Raw genomic sequence first — 26,026 nt, forward strand, 5'->3', positions numbered from 1 at the left:
AGACATTGGTTTTGTGACTCCATAACTGCAGTGTAAGGGAAAGCGAGCTAGCCATACAGTGAATAAGAAAAGTGCAGCCATACATTTATTGTTTTCTACTCTCTTTCAACGGCAACATGGATGACTACATTTCTACACTTAAACAGTTTTCTAGAGAGGATTTTCAATTGAAGCACAAAGTAATAACTAAAGGAAGGAAGACCAACACAGGAGCTGAAAGGTTTTCTTCGAGACAGTTTGATGATTCTCAAGCAGAGTGGGATACAAGAAAAAACATGTTGAGGATAGACTGGGCTTTGAATGAACGGATATTTTTGTGCAGAATGAGCGGCCCGTGGACTTCATTTACAAGTAATGGTAAGATTGCAATAACATTGCATTGTTTAGTTTTTTAATGATATGTGCATGTTGTGGGCTGCAGTTTGTATGTGTAAAGAATTCAGTAAAGAAGCAACCCACAACCTACTGTTAGATTAGCTAATAGCATCTGTAGCTAATCTAACACGGCAATCACTTATTAATTAAACACTAAGCCTAAAAGCATACTACTGCAACTGAATGAATGTTCTGTAAATTGTGCAAAATATTTTATTGTTGTTTTGGTGTTAAATCTTAAACATAAAGTGGCTTTGCTGTCAGTTGCTATGGCAACGAGTCTGTGTGTAGCTTGGCCGGCACAAAGGGCGAGAAAGAAGTGGTTTGAGTTGTACTTTGGGTTTTCTCTTTGCTGTGGAGCATAGCTTGAATTTAATAATACCTGTATTTCCAAGTTTCATTGCGTTAACGCAGTTCTGGATGAAATGTAAAAGAATAATCTTTTTGCCCTCCAGCGTTGTACGCATGCGCAAAATTTCTGTACGTAAACAATTACATGCAAGGTGTCTACATTTGTAAATCTGATTAAGTCAGTGCCTCACCAGCTATGAAACTCACCGCATGTCACTAATATGTATATATATATATATTTACACAACCTTCAGGGAAGCTTTCTCAGACACAAATCTGCATTTATTATATATAATATTTGAATAAACACACTAAATGAGGTAGACCAAAGCTTACATTTACATTACAGATATCAAGTCCAGCCAAGAAAACATACATCCTCTAAGATGTTATTTCAAGGGAAACTGAATAATATTTCTTACAGACCATGCCACAATATTGATTTGTGCACAGGAAGGAAGTTATTTTCAGGACTGTACGAAAGACAATACACTCATGTCATTGTGCGGTGGCTCAATAGGACATTACAGTCAGCAAGGTCGCTCAAATTGATAACAGCTGTTGACCTTTGGCCTGACTTACCATTACAGTGAGATCAGGTGTGGATGTAAAGTTACTCAGCGCACTATGAGAGGTTGTGACGGATGACTAAGATGGCAGATAACATTGAGACAACATGCTGTTTAGCAACTAACAACCCCTCAGAACGCTTATGGTTAGCAAAACCAATCCCTTCTTACTATAAAAAGATAGGAGCTCTGAAACTTGATATTAGTTCAAGGAGGGATACCGCTGCCCACTTGGATCCAGGTTTATGTGATTGCAGCAATTTTCAGATATTATCGATGAAGGGAAGGTTGCTGAGAAAAAGATATGCGTCTCAGCCAATGTATCAGAAGATTAGTGCACATCTCAAGGAGTTTTCTGAGTGTAGATGTAAAGTAGAAGGATGACACTGAAGATAACATGTTATATTAGTGCTATTGTACTTCCTTTTTTTTCCATCTCCAAACCTCTCACTGTCTGTGCCCTTTATGTATGCTGCATTTCTTTTTGTTTTTTCCCCTCTCTTCGTAATGGCCTCTTGTCTGACTGCACGGTGTCATTTGCAAGTAATGACAGTAAAATGTGCTGAATGATGTTATGGGATAGGAAAAGGTGACTGAACTAAATCTTGATGTATTTTTATGTTCATCAGTTTGTTTTTGCGTAGTAGTAATGTCAGCATATCCAAGTGTAAAGTTGACACATCACAGTAAGTGCAATCTCAAGAGGATAAATAAATGAAAGAATAAATAAGAAAGCTCTTTGCTAAATAGCCAGTATGAGGTTCGGGTACAAAGTACAAAAACCTTGCCTAAGTATATCACCTATTCATGGTGCCATGGTAAAATAATCCAATTACATTTATTTGTTACAAAAAGAACTTGATGCTGCTGTTACAATAGCGTTGGGATTATTATTGTTGATATAGTTCTATCTATATTTATTACATTGATTTTTATGTATAAATTTTAATAAAAAACAAAAATATTGCCAGCTGCACAGAAGATTACACATTGTTTTCTGCTCTTTACACAGTAAAAGTAAAACAAGATGGTTATTTAGTCATTGTTTGTGAATTCATATTGGACATTCAGACATTATGTAATTTAATATTGTTTGATGACAACATTTCAGCAAATTGACCGACATAATTTTTCACTAAACTTGCAAATATATTACTGCTTAAAAAAATCTCGAAAAAGACTGTACAGTGTGACCAATGTCACAATTGTGATAAAAAAAAAAATGTTGCACAGACAAATGTTGCTATGCCAACAAACTTGTGACCAAAGTCTACAGTATTTGTGTCCCGTCTTAGAGCGGGAACTTTAGGTGAGAAATGGGAAAAAATATCAATTGGGATTTAAATCTGTTTCCATGGTAACAGCTTTCTTCAACAGGTCTCTACTTTTATTTGGGGACTGAATTAGTCTGAGGTGATTTTTTTATAGTTTTCCAAGAAGAATGACTATCCAAACCTCATGGTAGAAAATGTTAATGTACAGTGTAAAATATGCAAATGTTAGAGTTCACTACAATACCCACAACTAAACAGATACAATTCTGCAGCATGCGAGTACATTTTCCTATGTGTTTTGAAAATTGTCCTAGGTGTTTTGCTAGAGACACTCCCTTGTCTCCCAGTTTGACAGACACAGTTCCAACATTTTTTGCAAACACTGTATTTAGTTGCTGCATCTACTAACCTGCAAATCTTAGACATTCTGATTTGCCATTCTCACGCATGGGAAAGTGTAGCAACCTTCTTGAAACAAGCAGACCATCTGCGAACAGCAGCAGGTGGGCAGGGGTGGAGTTATTTTCTGAGCTTCACAGTCTGATAAAATCTTGGTGACTCCATTACGCTTCACTACATTCTCATGAAAAGGACTTTAAACCATTGCCATAATATGACAGAAAATGTTAAAACTTTTAAAACATTCAACACAGAAAAACATTTGTGCACCCTGATAGCAGCAAGTAGCTGATGCTCAGCTACAAAACTAAAAGAGGAAACAGTTTTTAAAAAAATTCAGATGAATATTAAAAAAAAAGTTGTTTTACAGTGTTATTAATTTTTAAAAGAGTGGTGTTGGAAAGTAAATATGATTTCATTACGCTTAAACTTCAGAAGACAAATGACGGACTCAGTTTAATAACATAAGCGGAATTTGGGAATCAAGCCAGAAAAGGGACTGAAGTAACAAAACAAAAAAAAAACAAACAAAAAAAACTTGTTTTCCTGCATCTAAAACAAGTTAAAAAAATTATGCAGAGCTAACAATGCATGGGTCCTGTGAACTTAAGACAGGTAAAGTAAACCACCTCCTGCTCAATCCAGCACCAGAAAGAAGAATATACCACACATCTTGATGAAGGTAGTAGATTTAAATCAAACTGAAAATGAATGCATTAGGTTATCTCCATTTATGCATTAAAGCATTTGTTTCAAACCCAAACTTTTATTTATTTATTTATTTATTTTGTACTAAATTGAAACAAGTACAACAAAGTACATGCTGTGAGTTGATGTGTTTCAAAAATAGAGGGAGTTTTTAGCTTGGAGGTATTTAATAAATTCAATAAAAATCTGATTTTTCAGATTTCAGTTACTGTACAGAGCCAAGCAAGGGGAAATTTTCAGACTTGCATCTCTGGCCAATTGATTGGTGCATCTGTGGGGTTTCATATCTTTTTAACCGTGGTCCATCTTTTCCCAAACCAGTATTTAAAAATTCAACAAGTTGAGTCCAGACTCTTACATAGGACTGCTGGCACCACCCACTCTGTCTGACTCCTGATGAGAGACAAAGTGGCACTGCATGTTGCATAAGTCTTGCCATAGTGCAGCGACACACTTTCCTGCAAAAGAAAAATCGTACCCTAACCCTCCCATGCTTTTTAACCCCCCTTCTTCATTTCTTCGTCTCATGCCAGCAATGTTATCCCTCTCTACAGAATGTCGCCTATCAATCCAGATGGAAAGCCTGTCCTATGTTTGTTGGTATGGGTAGGGAGGGAAGGGGATCTGTGAAGAGAGGTGGAAGACATGCACACTGCAGCAGTGGCTTGGCAGTGTGGCACTGACATTGTCTCTTCAGAGGCAAGTGTAAACAGATTGATTGGGAGGCTTTACTGCAGTTGTTCATGCTGACTCACCTCTTACATTATCAGTGAGGGAAAGATGCAGGGCACTGAGGACGTGGGATGCTCATGAAGTAGTTTTGTCTGTCACCTTCTCTCCCTCATTTGCTTTCCGTCCAAACCGTCCAAGGTTATCCATCAGAGAGGAAGGGAAAGAAACATGGTAATGATATGGGTGAGGTGGGTGAGAGAAGGTGAAATCCCACCTCAAGCTACTTTATGAAGCTGCTGTAGACATATGAAGGCCCTTCAAAATAAGGCTCAGATTGCTAATCTCTCCCCGCGGACACAGCGGACACCCAACAGCAAGTGAAGTCTGGGACTGTTAAAGAGGGATTGTTACCAAACTATCTAAGCTGGATGGCTGAAGGGGAAGGTTAACGTTGTGTGCTGGCAATGTTGGGGTTGGATGCGCCATTTTTCTATTCTAAAATGAGCCCAATGTCACAGTGACAGAGTAGCGCTCCTCTGAGGGCAGCGTGGGCCAGAGGGGAAAATGATGGATGAGTCGCCAAGAAGTCTCTCGTGTCTCATCACTGTGTACATACACGCGAGAGTATCACACAAACATAAAACATGCGTTCAGTCAGTCTCCGACGATGCAATGTGTTCACACACACTCATCCGATCTGCACATATTGAATACTTTCTCACACAAAGACCTGGACAAACACAGACAAACAAAATTAAGCTAACCCAACACTATGTGGGGATGTAAACACCAACATATGTTACACATGGCGCCTGCTCTGAGTGATGTTTTTTGTGTCAATACAGGTTATAATTAATCACCAGCTTAGAAACACTCCAAAGCAGGCGTTTACTGGAGTTCTTAGCGGCGAAAACACATCCAGACTCGCACCTCGAGCCAACACAACACTGGCATCTCTATGACTGCAGCTAAGATTAATGCCACCAGATCAATGGCAGAGGCTTATCTGCTTCAGTTCTTTTCCTCCCTTCATGTGTTTGGCCCAAAAGCAGCAGCGAACGGCCATGCAAAGCAACCTACAGAATTTAGGTTGAGTCTCATTCCATTTCTTGCCCTTTACACTGTCGAGACAATATTTGTTGAGAATTTGTGTTGTATAAATAACATGAATTGAATTTAACTGAATCCTCAAGGCCTGCGTTTGTAAGAGGCAGATTTATTCTGACCAGCAGTAGGAGGGCTAAATAGCAATGGCTCTTTAGCCCTAAAAAACAGAAGGATTTTTTAGAGGCACATTTGGAAATAAAAATGGACAGGCATCAACCAGTTGTCAGTATCAAAGTACACCAAGATTTAAAAAAAGTTAGGATATCAAAAAGACGCTAAGGTTTTCTGTCACATTGTTCTTACTACTTAAAGTAGGAATAGTTTGATAGCTTTTAATGAGACGACGGAGAAAGTGGCATTTTTATAAGAGTTTTTGCCAGCAGTATAGAGTTTTTACCAGGCTAAGGTATAAAGTGCTAATAACAATTTTAAAAGATGAATAAGATGGGAAATTACTTTGACAAATGCAACAATTTTCTAGCATTTTCTTCCATAGACTTTGGCAAAAATACAGCATAAAAATCCACTGATATCTATAGTTATAGAATGGAGATTAATATGCAATTGCACTTTTATATCAGCGTTGCGCTAAATGAGAGTGATGGCTGGGATTTCCGTCACATGTGCTTTTTGTGACTGGAAATAATTTCAAACAGCCAAAAATAATTTCATTTTTAGTAAGCAAGGTTATAGCAGCTGTCTTTCAAGCCCATACAGCTGTGGAAACCGAAACTGTCTCTGGCACTTTCTTCGGCACCTTTAAAAAAATAAAAAATACAGGAATTGCTTAATGAGAACTGTAACTTGCATCACAATATTGGGACTTCTTGATGGAAGTAATGACTCGATGCATAATAAGCACAAAAAATTGCCAACACCACAATTAATAACCACGCATTGTGTCATGTGTTTACCAGAATATACCAGGAAACGGCGACAACTGATGAATCAGCTTCTTGAAACACTGTTCAATTTCTAAGTAGGATATTTTATCCACACTAGGAGCAATTCCAAGAGTGGAATCTAACCCCCACCCATCACTGCCTGAGGAGAGAGTTGCTATAAAATTAGCTACTTGCAAATTCTGCACTTCAGTGTACATGTGCGTGTATGCATCCCTTTCAATTCAACCTACCACAAGGAGACAATCATTCACCGCAGCCCAAGATATACACTTCTAAACGATTACATTTAAAAAGCAATTACCCAAAGTGCTGATTACCTGCTGAAAATCACAACCACTAATGCCACTTGAATAGTTAATTTATGCCACACTCATGCAGTATCATTCAATTAAATCTGGCTCTTTTTTTCCATCTGCGAATCTACACTACATATAGAATTTTCACAATTTGGATGTCACAGTCGGGACATCTAAGCTGAGAAAAGCAATAACTGGAACATCACAAGAATCTGTAATCTTATCATTGCATATTTACAGTGACTTCAACAGATTACAGATGTCATCTTTTTGGAATCAGATTACTCTAATTCCATTATATCTAATCAAATACTCATCTTCGGCGCTGCTGAGCTGACAGAAAGCAGAATTCCTGACTATCGTTGCAGCGGAGGAGAAATATGGTCAGCCGCTGGTGAGCAAGGTTCACAGAGCTGAGTGACCATCTATCACAACCCTGCAGCAAAAAGCTATACTGGTGCTGTTGACTTGAGCACCCCTAACTCAGATTTTAAAGAATGGGAGGAGTGGGTGGAGAAAGGATAGGACAGTAAAAGAAAGGATTTATAATATTAGTCCATCAAGATGCAAGAGGAAGCTGTGTAAAATCATCCAACAAGGAGGTCAGAAAAAAAAATAAAAATCATGGCCTCTTGATTGATGGAGAAAGTGTATTCGATTGTAGTGTTTTTCCTGCAGCCCAGTACACAAAGGTGTACGACTATGATTACTTTTAGTCCAGCCATGGCAAGGAGTGGATGGCGGGTCCACTTTGATATTAGGATTAATGACCATACTGATCAGTCGCTTGGAACATCTTTCATTCCTCTATTGCATTTCATGCCCAGGCAGGCAAACTGTGGCAACTTGAAGAACAGCTCTCCAGTCACATATAATGAAATACACTACCACAGAGATGATCAATAAGCAATAAGTGGAATTACTTCAACTCAAGTACAGGTGACGTTTTGTAAAAATCAATATGGAAAATAGTAGAGGCTTTCTGATTCTGTATTCCACAAGCCATGCAAATGCTTTTAGACTGAACACGTAAAAATGAACGTGTCGGACAGATCGGATCTCCCTTCTTAACCATTATTAAAAAATGAAAGACAATGAAGAAAGTGACTCTGCATGAAAACACAAAAGTGTAGCCAACCATCCATCCATGATTTTCCACTTAATCCGGGATCAAGTCGCAGGGGCAGCAGCCTAAGCAGAGAGGCCAATACTTCCCTCTCTCCATCCACTTGATCAAGTTCCTCCAAGGGAATTCCAAAACGTTCCCAAGCCAGTCAAGAAACATAGTTCCTCCAGCATGTCCTGGGTGTTTCTCTGGGTCTCCTCCCAGTGGGACCTTCAAGAAGAGCAGGTGTCCAGGAGGCAGCCTAACCAAATGCCCCAGCCACCTCAACTGGCACCTTTCAATGTGGAGGAGCTGTGGCTTTACTCTGAGGCACTGTCAGATGACTGAACTTGTCATCCGATCTCTAACGAAGAGCCCAGACACCCAGAGGAGGAAACTCATTTCAGCTGCTTCTAAAGCCAAAATCTCATACTTTTGGTCTCTAACCAAAGCTCGAGACCAAACATGAGGGTCAGAACATATTGGCAGACCTGTAAAAATAGTTGCTGACTTTATAAATAATAGCTATGCTTTAATACCATCATGCCATAATGTGATAGTTGCCATGCTTAGTAGGATACTACATGTTTATGGAGGGTCCTAATATTTTCATTTTTTTTATAAGGTACAAAAAAAGGGAACTGACAGAGTGAGCTCAATGCCAGATTTTAAATCAACAACTAACATGTGATAGTTCTCAGAGGAAACAATTACTAACTGGGCAGTTAATCTGGTGCCTTTGCCCCATGCACCTTTTAGTGTCCTGTAACTGAAAACTATAACCTCTGTCACCGTTCTTGCTACTTCAGAGGAATCTGTGATGCACACAAAGCATAGATAATCACTTTGTATCGATCTGGTCACATTGCAAAGGCAAATAAGTAAAAGTGGACAGTGAAACCCGCACAAAAAAAGCAGACATCTGATGCTAAAAGGTGTCATGGTGCTTGTCCTTTGTTCTCCGTTTCTCTGCTGTCACTACATGCGAGGCTACCTGAGTTTCTCTGAATCTTATCTGATGACTTGTGGCAGCCGAATACTGGTAGAGGAAGCTTCAGAAGACACGCATTGATTTCAAACAAATCTGCCTAGACATCTTCCGTTTCTGGTTCGGTACACCTTTCCACAGCTAATGAGCAGCCATCTTTATTCCCTACAGGGTAAGATGTCTTATTTCATGCCTTGTGTCAGAATTCACTGGCGATTCATTGCCAGGGAGCTGAAATAGAAGAGGGGAAATAAATAAAGAGTGTAGTGGTAAGCCTGAGCTTTGAGACAGACAGCTACGTATAGTAATCCCTTCTGAGCAGCAGTAAGCCCTCGGTTATCACTCGTTAGAATTGTGCATCCTTTAAAGACATTAACTAAGGTCCAAATGCTGGCCTTTTTTGTATGACACAGCATCTGTTCAAAGCAGACAACCACTAAGCTAAGAAGGACGAAGCACGCTAATTGCTGTCAAGCTTGTTTGAATAAGTAACAGAGTTTTTGAGGGTTTTTTTTATTCATCAGCATATTTTAAAGCCATCTGCCTCATTCTGGACAGCACCTAATGCAAATGTAGTAGCCTTTAAACATGTGTCTGGGAAGAGACTTGATGAACAAATTAATCCTGAACACATAAATTTAGCCTAAAATGCAAGTGTTCATATGGTTATATAATTACTCTTTGAGTCATATATTCATACTCATCTGATAATCAGGTGAAAAGGCTCAAACTTTATCTCAAAAGTCTTGTATATTAGAATAATCATAACACTGTCACTCATGTTTTCTGGGTTGACCTCAAGCTGATTCCACAGCGGAAACTAGCTGCGCCAAGCAGTCAAACATTGTTATTTAATCCACACAAACACTCGAAAATTAAACAAGCTGCAGAATTGCTAAAAGTCCAACAGTCTCATGTGAAATACTTACATGTAAATATAAGCCATGGTGGCTTATGGACACTTTTTAAATACTTGAAGGGACAGCTCAGGATGTTTGAAGTTCTGTTAAAATATCATAAGGATTTAATATCTTACCTGCAGCTGATAATGCTTTTGGTGTCTTTATATAATATTAATCCAGATTAGTTGGTTGCGAATGGTGAAGCTGACAGTTAGTCCGAGAGGGGGCAAAACCAGCTTCGTCTTGAAACAACTTTGGTGTCAACGTCACATTTGCATTGAGTGATTATTTACAAAAAAGCTGATGATTATTTCAGCAAGAAACTGATTTATGAAGTAGTGCACACCCAGTAATATTTCTGTCAAACAAAACTGAAAAAAAAAAAAGGCAATTTAAAAATCTGTAAAATAGCATTCAGAATGGCTTTTAATATTCCATTCTCAGTACTTGTTTCACAGGAATGACATTGGCAGTACACTACACTCAATTTTATTTTATTTTTTTTGAGAAATGCATCAGTCAGCTTTTAGGTAACCGTCCACTGTAAACATTTAAACAGGTTAAAAGTTCATAAAGTGATGAACCCCTAGGATATTTTTGATACTAGAGTTGTGTTGGGACAACACAATTTGTTTGGTATTGGCTTTCTTCGATTAGCTGTTAGCTTCAATCTCTGCACACAAAAAAAAAAAAAAAAAAATCCCCAAAATAAAATCACCTGAATGTGGTAACTACAAAGTGTGACTTTTGCTGCCTGCGTCACGCGTCACATTGACAAGGGAGAACCACAAGGACTGGGACGCCACGACATCAAAGGGGGGAGGGTGGCTATATATTATAACTGCTGCTCAGCTGAGGTGCTTGGTGTTTGCTGAGACAGCAGATGACTTGCCTCTCTCTCTCTCTCTCTCTCTCTCGGCCCCTTGCTCATTCAGGGCAGGAGAGACTTAATTGCCTCATTAGGAAAAGGGCCGAAGAGGATTCGGTCTCCTCCACATTGTTCAATGTCAGGAGTGCAACTGAGAGGAAAGGTTAATAGAGTAAACAGTGTTTCCATCTTCTAAATGCAAAAATGTTTATTTTCCACTATGATGGGTGAGTGCTAAAAAAAAAAGCCTAATTTCATTCCACTCTACCAAAATTATGCATTTGATTTCGTCTTATCAGCCCGCTGCATATTCTAACTTCTATTATTTCTCATTTCAGAGTAAAATGCAGCCTGCTGCTGCTGCTGCTGAGTTGCAACTCCCAAAGCTTCCCCTTTTAAGCTTGGACCCATCTAGGAAGCAGAGTCATCATGCCAACTTTAATTATTTTAAGAGCTTTAATTTGCAAACTCTGCTATTTTCACATCCGCAGCTGCTTTGAGTCCCAGACAGCAAATCAAGCCAAAAGGCAAACACTCTTTATTTGCCTCTAAAGAAAGACACACAAAACAAAAATGATGTCTGCCGCTGAGAGAAAATGCGATCTAAAAAAAGCCTAACGGTTAATAACTTTGAGAGAGGCATTAAATTCAGAGAGCGCCACAGTTTTCCTCTTGCAGCTGCAGCATTCACAGACCGAAGCAGATCACTATCTACCATCTAGAAATCACAGTGAAATTATTTTGTACTGAACATGACAGTTTGGACAACACTGCCAAACCATGAAAGGCATCTTGAATGTTGTCCTAAGCCCCTGTCTGCCTCTTGACAAGAGATGTGCTGCTGTGTAAGTTCGGTCTGACAAAATCCATGACGGGCCAGGCTAAACAGGCAGAGTATGACTCAAACAAAGAGCGAAATGTGTTGTCCTTCTCTTACAAAGACCTTCCAGTCCTGTAATGAATGCAGCAACTGTGCAGGAACACAAACACGTCCAACGTTTACTTTAGGACTATAAAAATCCTGTGCAGCCTTCCCGGTCTCGGCGGAAATGGGTCCCATTTTGGAGAACACCGTATAGAAACAGTGCAAGATATAAGCGCGCCGTTCGTACTGCAGGTAGTTCAGGCTGCGCTCTCTGCTTGTCGTCACTGCAGGGGCAGTTTACAGCAGAGGCTACAATAAAAAATGTGCAGCTACACATCTGCATGGGCAATATAGCGTAAAGGCTCCATTTCATCAACAAGTCAAGTCTAACGAGTTGGAAGAAAAAAGGTGGTGGTGCCATCTGTTCCGAACCACTTTGCTTGGATAGGGAAAACAAAGTAAGAGGACAAGCGAGGGGGAGAAAAGCTTTCTCAGCATTGAGACTTCCAGCCACAGGCCGAGTGCTGGGAAAAAAAAAAAGAAAAAGAAAAAAAAAGTCCTTATCTCCTGTGATAACATATGTCCTCAACCTTCCAGGCCTAATAAAGACACTGTGTTCCTTCATGTTAATACTGGAGGGACGACTGAAGTGCAACTTCTGACGCTAGGTATTTAATATGTGGGAACCTTTAATCTGATTAGAAATATTTACTATGTGGATTTTTTTTTTTTGCTGTGCTATCTAAAGCCAAGGGGCTTGCAGTGTGTTTGGATAATTAAATCATCCATCACACAACATCCGCAACGAAACATGACAAGACGGGTACCTCAAGACCAGATTGAAATCATAGCATTTTACAGTTTCTGCTAAATAGTAATTATGCAAGGTGCAATTCTGATGACAAAGGACTTTGGGTCTGTAAAGGAATGATCAGCAGAAATTGTGGCTGTAGTAGATACTTAAAGGTCAACCTCAATGGTTTGTTACAGAATGTAAACAGATAAAGCCCACTCTTTACTGTTGCAGCATAAAGCATTTTATGCTTTTACTGGAATACAATAAGATTTATGTCTTGTTGTTATGGGAATAGGGCTTAGAGGGAAATGGCACCATTGTAGTAACAAGATCATTCAGTCAGAATTTGTTAAATGTTAAAAAGTTCTCAGGACCTAACATCTTAGCTGCATTAGATAACTATAATGATATTTGCATTTAATCTAAATTCAGATTCAGATTAGAATTCAAAAGTAAAAAGGAAAAGGTTTTGTTTTTGGATAACTTTCTGTTTTGGGATAATATTGTTTTAGATCTGTGTAGCTTACATGTTTTGTATATAGTTGAATATTCTGTTTCCTGTTTGTCTTCTCTGAAAATATTGCACAAGCAGGTTTGAATCTCTCCATAGAACCTGCAAGGAATCAGTTCAGTGTGGATAAAAATATTTGTCCCATCTCAATTTCTCTGTATTTAGAGAAAAACATGCAGATTTTCCTCAGTATGCTTGAAGAATATTGTTTTCAGGCTTAACCATCACAAATTATCCTCCGGTCAACTTCTCTGCAACAGCAAGAAGACTGCAGCTTCTGCCATGCTACATGTTAAAATGACTGTAAATGTGGTAAAAGTTCATGGTTAAAGTCAATTCAAAAGATCTAAGTCCAGATTTTTTTAATCTGGGGGTCTGCCGTTTGGAAGATTTACAGTTTCAAAGTAACTGCCTGGTAGAAGAGAAAGGCAGTCAAGTAATTTAAATAGTGTTCACTTAAACGACTACGACTTATCTTTTGACACCTCTTCATATTTAAGTCAGATAGTGACAGTCACTGAAAAAAACTTAATATGTACCATTCCCACTACATTTTTTTTTAAATTCGCACTGGAAGGTCATCGGTGACCTGCCACCATGTAGCTGCATGTAAAAAGTCTTCACCTTCTCTGTAAATCAGTCTCGACTGCAAACGTGTTGCAAACAAAATGGAGTCCTATGATGGTTTTGAGAGAGAAATTGTTTTTAAATGTTCCAAGTTCACTTCAGACTTGGCCCACTAGTTGTTGGTCTCCACGTCATATTCTGCTACTCTAGGTCTGTACTATATGAAGACCCCCAAGAGGATCATTTAGTGCAGGTATTCATTATCCTTTAAGAACGGAACAGATCTTCCTTCAGATAGTCTTAGATAACCATTTTTGTCAACCAAGAGTGTAATAAGTGAATACCAAATTCCCTTCATTGTACACGCCATCCATTTGGAGGACTTTCCTGACTGCTGTGCAATGACCAAGAATGACAAAGGATGATTGTTCGAGGGACGAGAGGAGCCTATGTTGATTAAAGCCTCAACTGGTTTAGGAAAGCCTGGTGAGCAAACGAGGAAATGGAGTGAGACAAAGGAGTGTGAGGGTTCAAAACACCTAATGGAGTGGTCTGCTTGCTGAGCTAATAGACTGCTTCAAATTGAAAGGAGCAGCAGGCGACTAAATAGAACGATGAGGAACATTTCCTCCTGTTCATTCCAACAGCTCCTGCAAGGGAAACAATGGGGAAGAAATGGGAGAGGACAACAATACCAAGCCAGCTATTGCTTTGCTGCAGCACCGGCTGCTTTTATTCATGTTTAGTCAAACCTCCGGATGGAATTATGGAGTGAAAAAAAGTACTTTTTTTTTTGTTCAACAAACGGTTGGAGGAGAAGAAAAATGTCTTGTGTTTTCAATTATTTTTTCATGCTTTGTCAATGCTAGTCAAGCTGTGAGCTTTATTTTCTCGCTGATACCAGTCTCGGAGGAAGAAAACAGATTGTCCAAGCTGAATTCTGAACATAATAGTCAATAATCACTGTGTGAGATGAGGCATTGCAGAAGCAGGGGTCTGACAGGTACACTAAAACGACCAATTAAAGTGCTAAGCAACTGCTAAGAAAGGATCAATTATTAACAGGCAGCTTGTAGGATTTGACACTAAAAAGCAGGCAAAAATATGTTTTCTCTACCAATAAAGACATCTTTTATGTTCAATTAGAATTTAAAGCAACCAGCCATGTTAACCCGCTTGCAGCTGAGTGGGAGGCTTGACCTCTTCCTTAACACAATGGGGTCATGACTATGCCTCTAATTAGCTATAAATTGTTAATCAATAATAGCAGTTTTTTTTTTTTTTTGGTCTCTCTGTCATGCATGCACTATCCCAGCCTGCGTCTCAGTAACGGGAATTTTGCTATTGTAGCTGTTTATTTTCAGACACAGTCGGATTGCACAGCTGCATAGAAAACAGGAGATATCCCTGGTTTCAGAGACAGAGAACATTGATCAAAAGCATGTTCTGCTTAGAAGAGAAAAACACGGCAGCTTTACTCTGCGCTGCCGGTTTTCACTGAGGCAGAAAGCACTTGAAAGCACCAAAGCAGGGCTGGGGGCTCAAAGACGATAGTATCTCAACCTCTCCCCTGATAAACAAATCATTTTTAAATGGTGTTTTTGCAAGGTGTCTGAATTTTAATCATGTTTGTGCTCACCATTAAGTTCTGTTTTGTGTCCTGCCAATATCTGAGGAGAATTAAGATGGACATTGAGTGGGATGAGTCCATGCAAGACTATTTCTTTCGCCGCCGCAGACATCAGCATTTATCTCCGTTTTGTTCGCTTCCTGATTTACTCACTAATTGCATAAAGCGATCCTAGCACTTGATTAAAATCCAGAACTAATGCTTACAAGGAGCAAATCATTTAATATTTTCTTAGAAAAGGGAAAATTGTAATTGTGCCAGCACTATTATTTGTTACAGTTACTTTTGGAAAAAAATAAGTTTGGCATGTATAGTTTTGGAACAATGACTGAAGCTATTTTTACGAAATACAACATGACCAGAGGCTTAATCAAACATTCAGCTCATGCGATGAGATGGCACATGCTATTAAGTTAATGAGAACGAGACAAAGCCAGATTTTAAGAATAACCCAGACTTTTTTGTTTGTGCAACGTTTCACACATCAAATATGTTTTAAAGAGTCTGTAGCAATTTGAGACTTCTTTGCATATTTGAATTCTCTAATTATCATCTAATTGTTCCAAGTTCAGCTTATTTCAGTCATTTGTATCCACAAGCTTGTTCTTTCAGTCACTACTCTGAGCTTGTGACCGGAGACGAGCGTTGGATTGTAGATCAACTGATAAATTTGAGAAGCTTCAGAAAGAACAAATTGAATTTATATCAGAGGTTCCACTGTGCATTGTTTTTTTTCTCCCTCAAAGATAGTTGAAGTAGATGAACAGAAACATTTGTTCATATCCAGGTCTCACAGTAATAGCTTGCATTCATTCTACTAATTAAAGTTGCATGCTGACAGTAACTGGATAGCACTTCACTTTGATGGCATTTTATTATCAAGATTTCTCATATTACACTCTCACTCTTTAATGAAGCTGGGAATCACACACTAGCATTTAGCCTCGATTCCCTTTTTTAGGGTTTTCAGAATAACAGTTTGCCAAATTGTACATATTGTGTAAAGTATTTTTGAGCAGTGGAAAATAAATTCAAGTTTAATTAATATTTTATATATTAACTAGATATATTCTAGTCAAGATTATATATTAATCTTGACTAGAAGTGTGAGGAGCAAACCACAATGGATTGGAATATTTTTAATAGTCTCTTACGAATCATTCTCATTCTGTCTGTGATCACAGCGGCTCTCTCCCGAGTTCCCAAAATGCAACCATCATTTCAAAGTGGATCAAGACTTCTATAAATTTAGCAAATATTAACTGCGTTGCTTGTACTTGGATGTTTGGTTTGTGAGAAACAGTAAGAAACACCAAGATGTTTCTTAGAATGTTTTAGTATCACAAGATCACCAAATCCAAAAAGAAAAAAATATATATTTTTATGACGTCAGCTGAACAGTGTGACTAGCTGGATGGGTTGCTGCAAGTTAAATTCATCAAGACGGACCTAAATCCAGAAGTAAAAATCAGGATTGGTGCTTGCTGTTAATTCCCTCTTTTAGAATGGTTATACAAGAATGGGCACAAACATTTCCCATCCACTGATTCATTACAAAAGCATACAAATGTGACCATGATTAATTTTCAGTGTCTGTCTGGTTCAAATGGAGTGCAGTCAAATGAGTTATAAAACAGTTATAAATTAGAATCATATTGTGGTTGATCTCTTGTGGCTCTCTTATAATATAGTAAATCATAATCAAACTCATCAAAATGACAAGAATAAATGTTAAGGCTTCCAAATCATTTCTTAAGTAAAGCATCAATTTTCTCTGACTAAACTGATGTATCTATTACTGTTGACTATTTTGTCTGACCTACATTAAAAGCAAAAGATGGTAAAAATAAATGTGGCAAACCTGGAAAATGGTCATTCCCTGCTTTCATTGTTCTGGCAGCACATCTTTAGATCTAATTATATTCCACAGCAAACTCTTGCATTTGCAGTCTATGTCCAATTAAAGCTCTAAACAACTGCTAAAAATAAACACAGGCAGTGAGCACAAAGAAAAAACGGTAAATCCGTACTCTTCCCTCGTGTAAACGGCTCAAATCATGTGAAGCACATATTGTGGACAGCATGCGGCAATGTCAAATATTTATCTTTATCGCTGTGAATAGAGGGATTAGAAGAAAAAAAAAGATTTAAACTACAGTGAAACCAAAATATAGCAACAGCAGGCATTTTTAGGTTTAGTCACTTGAAATCAAGCCTCCAGATGAAAGGCCCTGAACATATTTTTCCATGTGGATCATTTTGGAGGTTAAAACTCTGCACCATGCATGAAGGAGCTGTAGATCACTACTACCTTGTGTGTCAGAAAATGCAGCTAAAGCACTTCTGAAGTATCAAAAAGATAGCAGCCCGTAAAAAAGCCTCATCATGGTTCAGTTCACAGAAAGAAATATTGCTTTGAGAGAAGTGCAGAGTTGGAGGATTTTCTAAGTTGTTAGAGAGGAGCATCTAACCAAACGAGTTATTAAACTATGGATGTTTATGAATAAAAATGTATTCTGAAAACATTGCAACAACTGTTGGTCAGCAAAAAGGCTGCTGAATTAGATGCTGTTCTTGTCTTCTTTAAATCGATGCGAATCTTGATTATCACATGTTCAAATTATTGTGAAGAATAATTATTGTACAAGAACTGCCTTTTATTGTTTCCAACACTGTTGGACAATGCAGCATACTTGCGTGGAGCTATGTCATCAGCAGGCTGCGCATGTGGCTCCAGTTAATGTGAACGTGAGCCTCCGCAGAACATCTGTCAAAGATTAGCAGTAAAGTGAAAAAAGCAGTTCCTGTTAAAAATTAACAGAAAAAAAATCTGGCAATGATTTTCCTTCGAGAAGGATGGAGGGGGGAGGGGTCCACAGGTCAGAGGCACCATACAAACGCAGCTCTGTTAAGGCATGTGTCTTGAGTTTTACAAGACGCAAAAGACAAAAGGCCTATGCAGAGAAATGTCTGGCTGTAATGAAGGAACTCCGTGATTGGCCATTTTTAATCAACAGATCAACAATAATCCCTTCTGCAGAACCAATATCTTAGTGTAAAACAAAAAACACTGATAACTGCTTCAAGGAATAAAAGCTCTTGCTGCACAAATATCTTTTTGTACCTGCAAACATTTTCAATTTAAAATGCAACAATCATTTGTAGAAAGCCCCTGTGTCTTAAAACGTGACATTCGATGACGCATCTCCCAGGAATGGGGAAAAAAACAACAAAAAAAAACGGATAGCTCCTTATTTAGGCAAACAAGCTGTAATTCAAAATCCATATGCATCAGTAGGAAAAGTGCTTGGCAGGTAAAATGGTGTTTACTAATGATATTTGCCATTTGTTTTAACATTGGCTCAATCATTGGCACTCATCTGAGAGGCGTGCTCCGTCACCAAGTGTTTGACGTTTCATATTCCATGTTGCTCTGCCTTTGCAGAGCCGTTCGGAATGAGCACTTTTCTTGCTTTGACTTATACAATCGTTTCTGCATGGAAATCTGTTTACACTATACGCCGCATGAGTAACAATTGACATTGAAAGGTTGAAGGAAAGTCACATTACAATGTGGAGAAATGCACAATAAATATGTGCTGTTCTTGTTTTAATCCATGTCCTAAAGTGTAAATGCCAAACAGACAGGGATACGAGTCAGGATGTTAACATATCCTACGTTTAAATGCATAGTGAATCTATAATGTGCTTGAAATTAGATTTTTATATGGCAAATAATTTGCCAGAGCTGTTGTAGAGTAATAGAAAAACAACGAACCCAACAATAATAACGTGCTTGCAGTTGATTCTGTGTTGCCGAATCATTAAATGAGAGAGGTGTATTAAAAAAAAGAAGGTGGCTGGGGTGCTGGGTGGCTAAATTGGAAGAGCATGGGGTCAATGTGAGGAGGCTATAGTCCTCAGCATGGTTGTTCTGGGTTTGATACTCGGTGTTGGGCCATTTAATGTACATCTTCCCTTTCTCTCTAAAACCAGGAAGATTTTGAAGAAAACTAAAAACTATTGGAATGGTTCAAAGAATAGCCAGCAGTCAGTCAATAGTCAGCTACAGGGTGAGATCAAATAAGGTCTACCAATGTAACAATTAGAAGAATGTTATGTAAGCACAAGCTATTGCCAAGAAGATCCTAAAAAGTCTAGTCGGGGGTTTTTTTTGTCTGTTTTTTAAGTGGTAAAGATCACACTGATCTGTTTAAGTAGACATAACATTTATGAACTGAAGATATTCGTAGGACGAACCCAAAACAACACATTATACCATGACCTGAAGTCATGGTATAATGTCAAGCCTGGTGGAGAAAGCACCATGTTATGGGAATGCACTGTTCATCACATACCAGGAATCAAGGATCAATTTGAATCCAGTAAAATGCTTGAAAAGGACGTGGCCTTATGATGTTTAAAAGATGCTCTGCAAAATGGCTTATTGACCAAGACAATGACTCCAAAAACATTACTTAGTCAGTCGCATTGTGGTTCCAGAGCAACAACATAAATAATATGGAGCAGCCAGGCTGATCCCTAAATCTTAATGCAATCGATAACTTATGAGGGAACATCAAGATACAACATCACAGTCAAGAATTGCGGAGGAAATATGAAATGTCAAATGGGACTTGGCTGAAATAACTATTGGTTGACTTCATGTAACTTCAAAATCTTTAATAACATTTTTATCTGTACACTAAATGTATGACTTTGTAAAGAAAATGCAGATAGCCATGTTTTTTTTTTAGCAATATTCAATTCCCCCCCTCACTTTTTCTTAACATTTTGATTTGGTTGTGAATGGTAAAAGTCACCAAAGCATTTTGGTGTATGAAAATGAATGTTGCTGTATCTCACATTTTTTAAACGCACTGCTATTATTTTGAACACAACTTTATTGTAGTGCACCATACTGATGAACATTACAGAGGTTTGGAGGTGACATTGAAAGTCTGTTCTTACAATGTGAATGCACAAGACAAATACCATCAACACAGCTGTCAAACTCCTGCCGTATACTCCACGCACAATACTTTCAAAGCTGGGAATATACATAGGGGATGCCAACTGACAATGCGGAAGAATAATGTAAGTCAAAACCGAGATCAAAAGCAAGCCTGAATGCATCGTAACTAAACGTCAAATATCAGAAAACTCTCTGCGTTGGAATGTCAAAAGTCTTTGGCTGACTGTGTGTGTGTGTGTGTGTGTGGGAGTGTGATTCAGGCACAAGCACATCAAGATGTCACTTCATAACCTCTGGCTCAGGAGGCTCCTGTCATCTTCACATTTCAGAGATCCTCTGCCTGCCCCGCCAGACATGCTAAATATAGAATGGGGACAGAATTTCTGTTCGGAGCCACTGCTCTCTTTATCTACATGTAACGCTAGCTTACGTGTTTATGCGCACGGCCATCTTCCCACTGTTACTCAATTATGCATCCAAACATACACGGATCAGCATCAAGTGGTGCTAAGACCCTTATTGCACTCCAAGTGTAAAGGTTTCGATCTCTTATAAGAGGTGCTCACGCTTTCCAATTACATTTCTGTCTGGGACCTCGGACTATGTTATTGTGCCCCGGATAGTCACTTTAAAATTCCTTCATTCTGCCCAGCGGAGCAATCAATCACTCGTCTTTACCTGGCCAAATTCTCCAAATGCACAGCTCTGTGTGAGAAAGAAGGAGTTACTTTATTTGACCTTGTTCTGCTTCTTACTTCGTCTGGGCAGAGTTACCAAAGGGAGCAGAAGAACTCTCTGTGGCAATTAATTGTGCTACTTATCTGTAATGTGAACACTGGATATTACATCTCCAGCAGATATTAATTTAAGGATGTCTCAGGATGGGCAAAGCCAAAGCTAAATATAAAGAAAAGGCAGCATTAAACAATATTGATTTTTTTGTAATGTGATAACCACGTTTTTGTCTTTTTTGTTGTTGTTGTTGTTTTTACTTAGTCATTGTTCTCATTTGGCAAAGCTTTTGGAAGACACATTTCCTTTTTGTGATTTTGTTGGGGAGAACAATCAGGCAAATTATAGTAATTAGCTAAATAAAATTGACGACATTCAATCTGAAAAGTATACAGGGAGGAAAAAAGTATCACCGTGGCAACAACAGCTCTATTAATACTCGAGGCACATGCGTGTGGTTATTTTAAGAAAGCAGGAATTCTATTATTAGCTACAAAAATGCAACTCCAGTATAATTTAATAAGTAATGTTGGAACTTTACTTGAAAATACTGGCTTTTAACTCAGGTTACTTTGATACAAGTCAACACATGATTTTGGGTTTATGAAAAATAGAGGCAGACTTGAGTCATATTCTTAAATAACCCCATGTTCTCTTGTTCGTTTCCTCAAGCAGAGTAAATGTTCAAAAGATTAGAAATGTAGTTTCTAATCATTTGTAATAAGTCTGGACTATAGTCTCTGTTATGTAGTTTTAATGACTAGATAACCAAACAGACTAAATAGAAAAATGATTTAGCCTTGAGGTAGCTAGTGTTTAAAAATCAATATCATCCTGTCTGTTCCTCAGTCATGTTTTCTTTTTACACAGAACAACAAAAATACTGTCATTCAAATGGTTGGAAAGTTGTAAAAATGTTCAAAATAAACACGATGTAAAGAAAAATGAAGGTCTGATATTTAAATTACATAAAACTCTATTTTTCCTTCCTACTTATCCTTGAAGTAGTTTTTTTTTTTCTTCATTCCAAAGAAAAAAAAAAAGCTTTGCCACTGACAAGACTTCTGACTATGAGTTCATTAAGTTAATCTATTAAAGTATAAAATGCTCCATATACCACAGGCAGAAACAGGAAAATACACATCCTTGTTCCTTTGCTCTGGGTCAGGCAGCTACTCCATCACTAGAGCTGTACCTCTCTTATCTCTGTGTCCTCTGCTCTAATGTCGCCAACAAACTCAGCAGTTTCTGTCAGAGATGTATTCTGCACCTTTGCCGGCAGAAATTATAATTAGAATAGGTCCAACAGGTAATGTTTGGAGGCTGGTAAACGTTACTGCCCAGGCTGTTTTGTAACTAGCTCTAGATGGATGTTTACTACGTGCCACACCCTTACTACCGCACCTGCACACTTAGAGAACCTCAAATGCTCAAAGGAAGATTTGGAATTTAAAGCTCATATCTAAACATGTCACACAAGAAGTAGCCTATAATTCAAATGATTGGACCAGGTAGCCTATGTGGAAAGCCAAAAGTGACACAAATGAATAAATCAAGAAGTCCAAAAGTTGTTATTGATACATGGGAAAATTTTTGTAAAATTAAAGTTGCATGCATAAAATAAATTGATAAATAATAAGTCATTTCCTGCAGCACGTCATGATTTTTTTTTTTCTCTCAGCCTTACTAATCAAAATTTACATAAGCATGGGTTAAAATGCATTTAATCAGACACAGCAATAGCTTAAATAGGTGATGTAATGTAAATTACAGGCATATAGACCCAAAAGACAATCAAATAACCCTGTTACAATTAGTTATCATAAAAATGCTAAATATAAAACATAACCTAAAAGAAATTTGCCTTTGCCATTTGATGTCTTGAAACTGGCACCTGTCTCTTCATGAAGATGAATCATTCACAATTCACCATGCCATTTACAACTGTTCATAGGAGCATGATCTGTGAAGTAGTTTGTATAATCAGCTCAACAGACATGCAATTCCACCAGGTGTGCCAATTGCTATACTGGTGGAAGGAGTCGTGGGGGAGGGGAGCTCTGGGCTGGGGACTACAGCTCCAAGGGGAAGGTTTGTAGAAATAGGCGGCGCTTTGTATGAGCAACCTCCAACTGACTGCCACAGGACATTCAATGATAAATAATATTCGTCTTTAAATAGTTCCATGATGTAGTTTTGCACAGGAAGCAAAAATAGTAATAAAAAAAAGAAACTGCATTTTTCATACCGTAAACAACTATACATGAACATACGTTCTGATGATGCTTGTTTTAACATTAAACGTGCCTTTAGAGCAGGTTTTAAACATTTTTTTTTATTTAGCCCACATTTCTGCATTTTATTCTAATCATGGTAATTAACTGAAAGCCTTAAAAACATCAGTCTTTAAGCAATTCATATTGCTTAAAGACCTTCACTTAGTCAAGTGAGTTGCTTAAATAAATGAACTTGTCAACAATATTCAAATCTACTGAATATGGCTGTATTTGATTTTTTTTTTTTTTTTTTTTATTTCCCAATTATGAACTCTGTAAAAATTAAATTTAACATTAAGGATCAGGCAGCAAGGGGAAGTGAAAAACAGGGAGAAAGTGGGAGGAGAAAAGAGAAAATAAAACACAGGCTATATCATGTCATCGAATGGTGAATATAACATCAGCTTCTGCTAATACAGAATTTTGTGGGTGGGGGCCCATCTGAAATGATTTTTTTTTTTCCCAAGCCCAGACAAGGCAGTCAGTTGGCCTTCTGGCAGCAACTGAACACAAACTACTCTGACGACAAAAATCCTGGTGTTATAATTCTGTGAAATCTTGTGGCAAAAGACTTTGCTGTACTACAGCTGGCTTAATTATATGTATGCCATTGCTACAAAAAGTACATCTATGTATTTACTATTATTAGATTACAAAAGACAAAAAGCAAAAAGCAGACAACGTGCAAAATAGAGTCAGAACAGGTGAGCATCTAAACCTTTTCCAGGTCAGCATTCATCTATGTCTGCATAATATGTGTATTGTTCAGTGTTTTATAACTCTGGCCCTGGGTCATACAATGGATGTGAAGCTTTGCTGTATATATTGGTATTGTACACAAACACACACACACACACACACACACACACAAACATCTATTTAACATCACAGGGACTTTACTTTGACTTCCAATTGTTTTCATTCATTTCTATAGCTGTACCCTGACCGTCGCCATAAATCTAACCTCAATCCATACCTTAGTCCTAAGCCTAACCCCTACCCCTAAAACAACACTTGTTCTTATGGAGCCTGGACTTTGGGCCCCATAAGGAGAGGTGGGCCCTCACAAAGCAGCTGGGAAGGGAAAAAATGGGCCTTACAAGGTGAGAAAGTCTAAAACACACAGGCACAACCAGAAACAGCAACTAAAGAAAACAAACTTTCATAGTTCTTAGCTAAAATCATGTTGGGCTCAAGCCAATAACAGCCTCTCCACTCTATTTTTTGTTTTTTTACCAAATAGAAGAAAACCTTAAAGTCAAACCCCAAAGGATGAGCCAATAGGTGAAAAGCTGCCGCTGTGAACCCCCTCACCCTCAACCACGACACAAGGAGCTCTAAACTTTTTTTTTTTTATATGCTGGCCACTCTTATTCAAAGACTATTCCACCCAGCGTGGGGGAATTGGGATTTTTTCCTCTCGGTTTCACTGCAGGTATTAGAGCAACAGTGAGGAGTGCTGTGTGACGCCACTTACTGGAAGTCATTTTAAAACTCTGGCTCGCACTGCAACAGAAACTTCCAGTCAGTGGAGTCACAGTGGAATCGAACAGTCCTCGTTTAGTTGGAAACCTGAAAATGCCTCTGGACCATTCCGCAGCAGAACTTGGTATCAGCACAAGAAACATTACACTTCCTTTCATTTCTTGACATGCGATGTAAATAACAGCTGGTTGGTTTATTACCATAAAAAAAATTGAAGTCTTAATTAAATATTTGATAATTTGGCCATTTGCAGAGTTACAACCCTGACAGCTATGACTATGCAAAATAGGTAGGAAGTACATGCATATATCTGTTTACATTAGTTCAGAATATCCTTTATGGGGTTTTTATTACTCACAACAGGCCTTCCTCTGAAGAACATGTGTCAGTACATGCAGGGTGTATAATACTGGGGAGCAGACTTAAAAGGAGGGGTCCAGCAAACTTTTATCCCTTTATTTTTTATTTGCCTCATCTAAATAAATCCTCTTAAAAGAGCAACAAACATGCGCTAAAAATTAAAGCTGACCTCTGCTTTTTTTTTTCCTTTTTTTTCCCATGTTTTCCAACAAATATGACAGGCAGCTTCTTTGAAACGTAACGTGCCATTGCCTACTATAAGGCAATATATTCTGACATCATTCCGAAATGAAGCAGTCAGATGTGCTGTTATGACGCCTTAGACAATAAAAGATTGGAATAAAAGATGCACTCAGTCAATCCACGTAGACTGCATTAGAGAGAATTGTGACAGGAAGGCGCTCCTGTCTAATTAGCTTAATGTCTGATCTCTTAAAGAAACACAAAGTGACTTACCGAGAAACAAAGAGCGCAAGATTGCAGACATCACGGCTGGAAATCCCAAATGCAACGGAGCAGGAAACAATGCGCTCAGACCGCCTTCGGATTCATTCGGCTGACCTAAGCGCAGGCACGGCGAGGCGGCACCATCAGCGAGCTGAGCAGCGAAATCTCAGAGAAATAAATCTTCATTGAGCGTCTCAGTCCAAGGACGTAGTAGTATGTTGCACACGCCTGACGCACCTAAGCCTCCCAAGGAGAGGAAGGGGTAGAGAAAGAAGAGGAAACGTGGCTCTTTCTCTTCATTGTCATGTGCATTCGCAGGCTATCCGCGGCGTCCAAAAAAAGAAATCAAAGTTGCCCACCGGCTGCGTGGTTCTGGCGTGGGACGTGTTTGTCTCGGGCTCCCCTCTGTCTCCTCCTCGGGCAGCCTCTCCTCATCTCCTCCTGCGCTACACAAAGCTCCCAAAGAGGAGGAGAGGGCGAATAGGTGGCTGCTGAGGGGATGCTGAAGGATGGAGACCTCTAGAGTCTGAAGTTCTCTTACGCAGCCAGAGCATCTTGCAACACACACTGAAAGGCTTTATGGGAGGGTGTGAGTAGTTGTTTTATGCACGCTGTAAATAAAATACAAAATAAAAAGAAGAATTAAAAATGCTTGGAAAATAAATATAATTTGATTCTATTCGAGGTTTGATTTACAAGTACAAAATTATGCCGTAGTCACGCAGCAAGAATGATTTGTTTACCTGTGTGAGAAATTACCACTACAACTGACACGTTGATTTATGTGGCCACTGTTGTGGTAAATAATTAATCCTTCCAAATATGATCTGGATATGGGTAAATATGTGTGTATTTTCATGGGA

General features: G+C 38.5%; 1 protein-coding gene across 1 annotated transcript in view; it reads right to left on the reverse strand.

Annotated features, from left to right (window-relative positions):
* clmpb (CXADR like membrane protein b) overlaps window positions 1-25,738 on the reverse strand; it is a 75,818-nt gene extending 50,080 nt beyond the window's left edge. Inside the window, exon 1 of the mRNA XM_007575946.2 lies at window positions 25,173-25,738. Coding sequence (XP_007576008.1) covers window positions 25,173-25,203 — 31 coding nt within the window. The 5' untranslated portion in view covers window positions 25,204-25,738. The remainder of the gene's footprint in view (window positions 1-25,172) is intronic.
* Window positions 25,739-26,026: the final 288 nt, after the last annotated feature.

This window comes from Poecilia formosa, unplaced genomic scaffold, assembly GCF_000485575.1.
Source record: "Poecilia formosa unplaced genomic scaffold, Poecilia_formosa-5.1.2 Scaffold392, whole genome shotgun sequence".
Lineage (NCBI taxonomy): Eukaryota > Metazoa > Chordata > Actinopteri > Cyprinodontiformes > Poeciliidae > Poecilia > Poecilia formosa.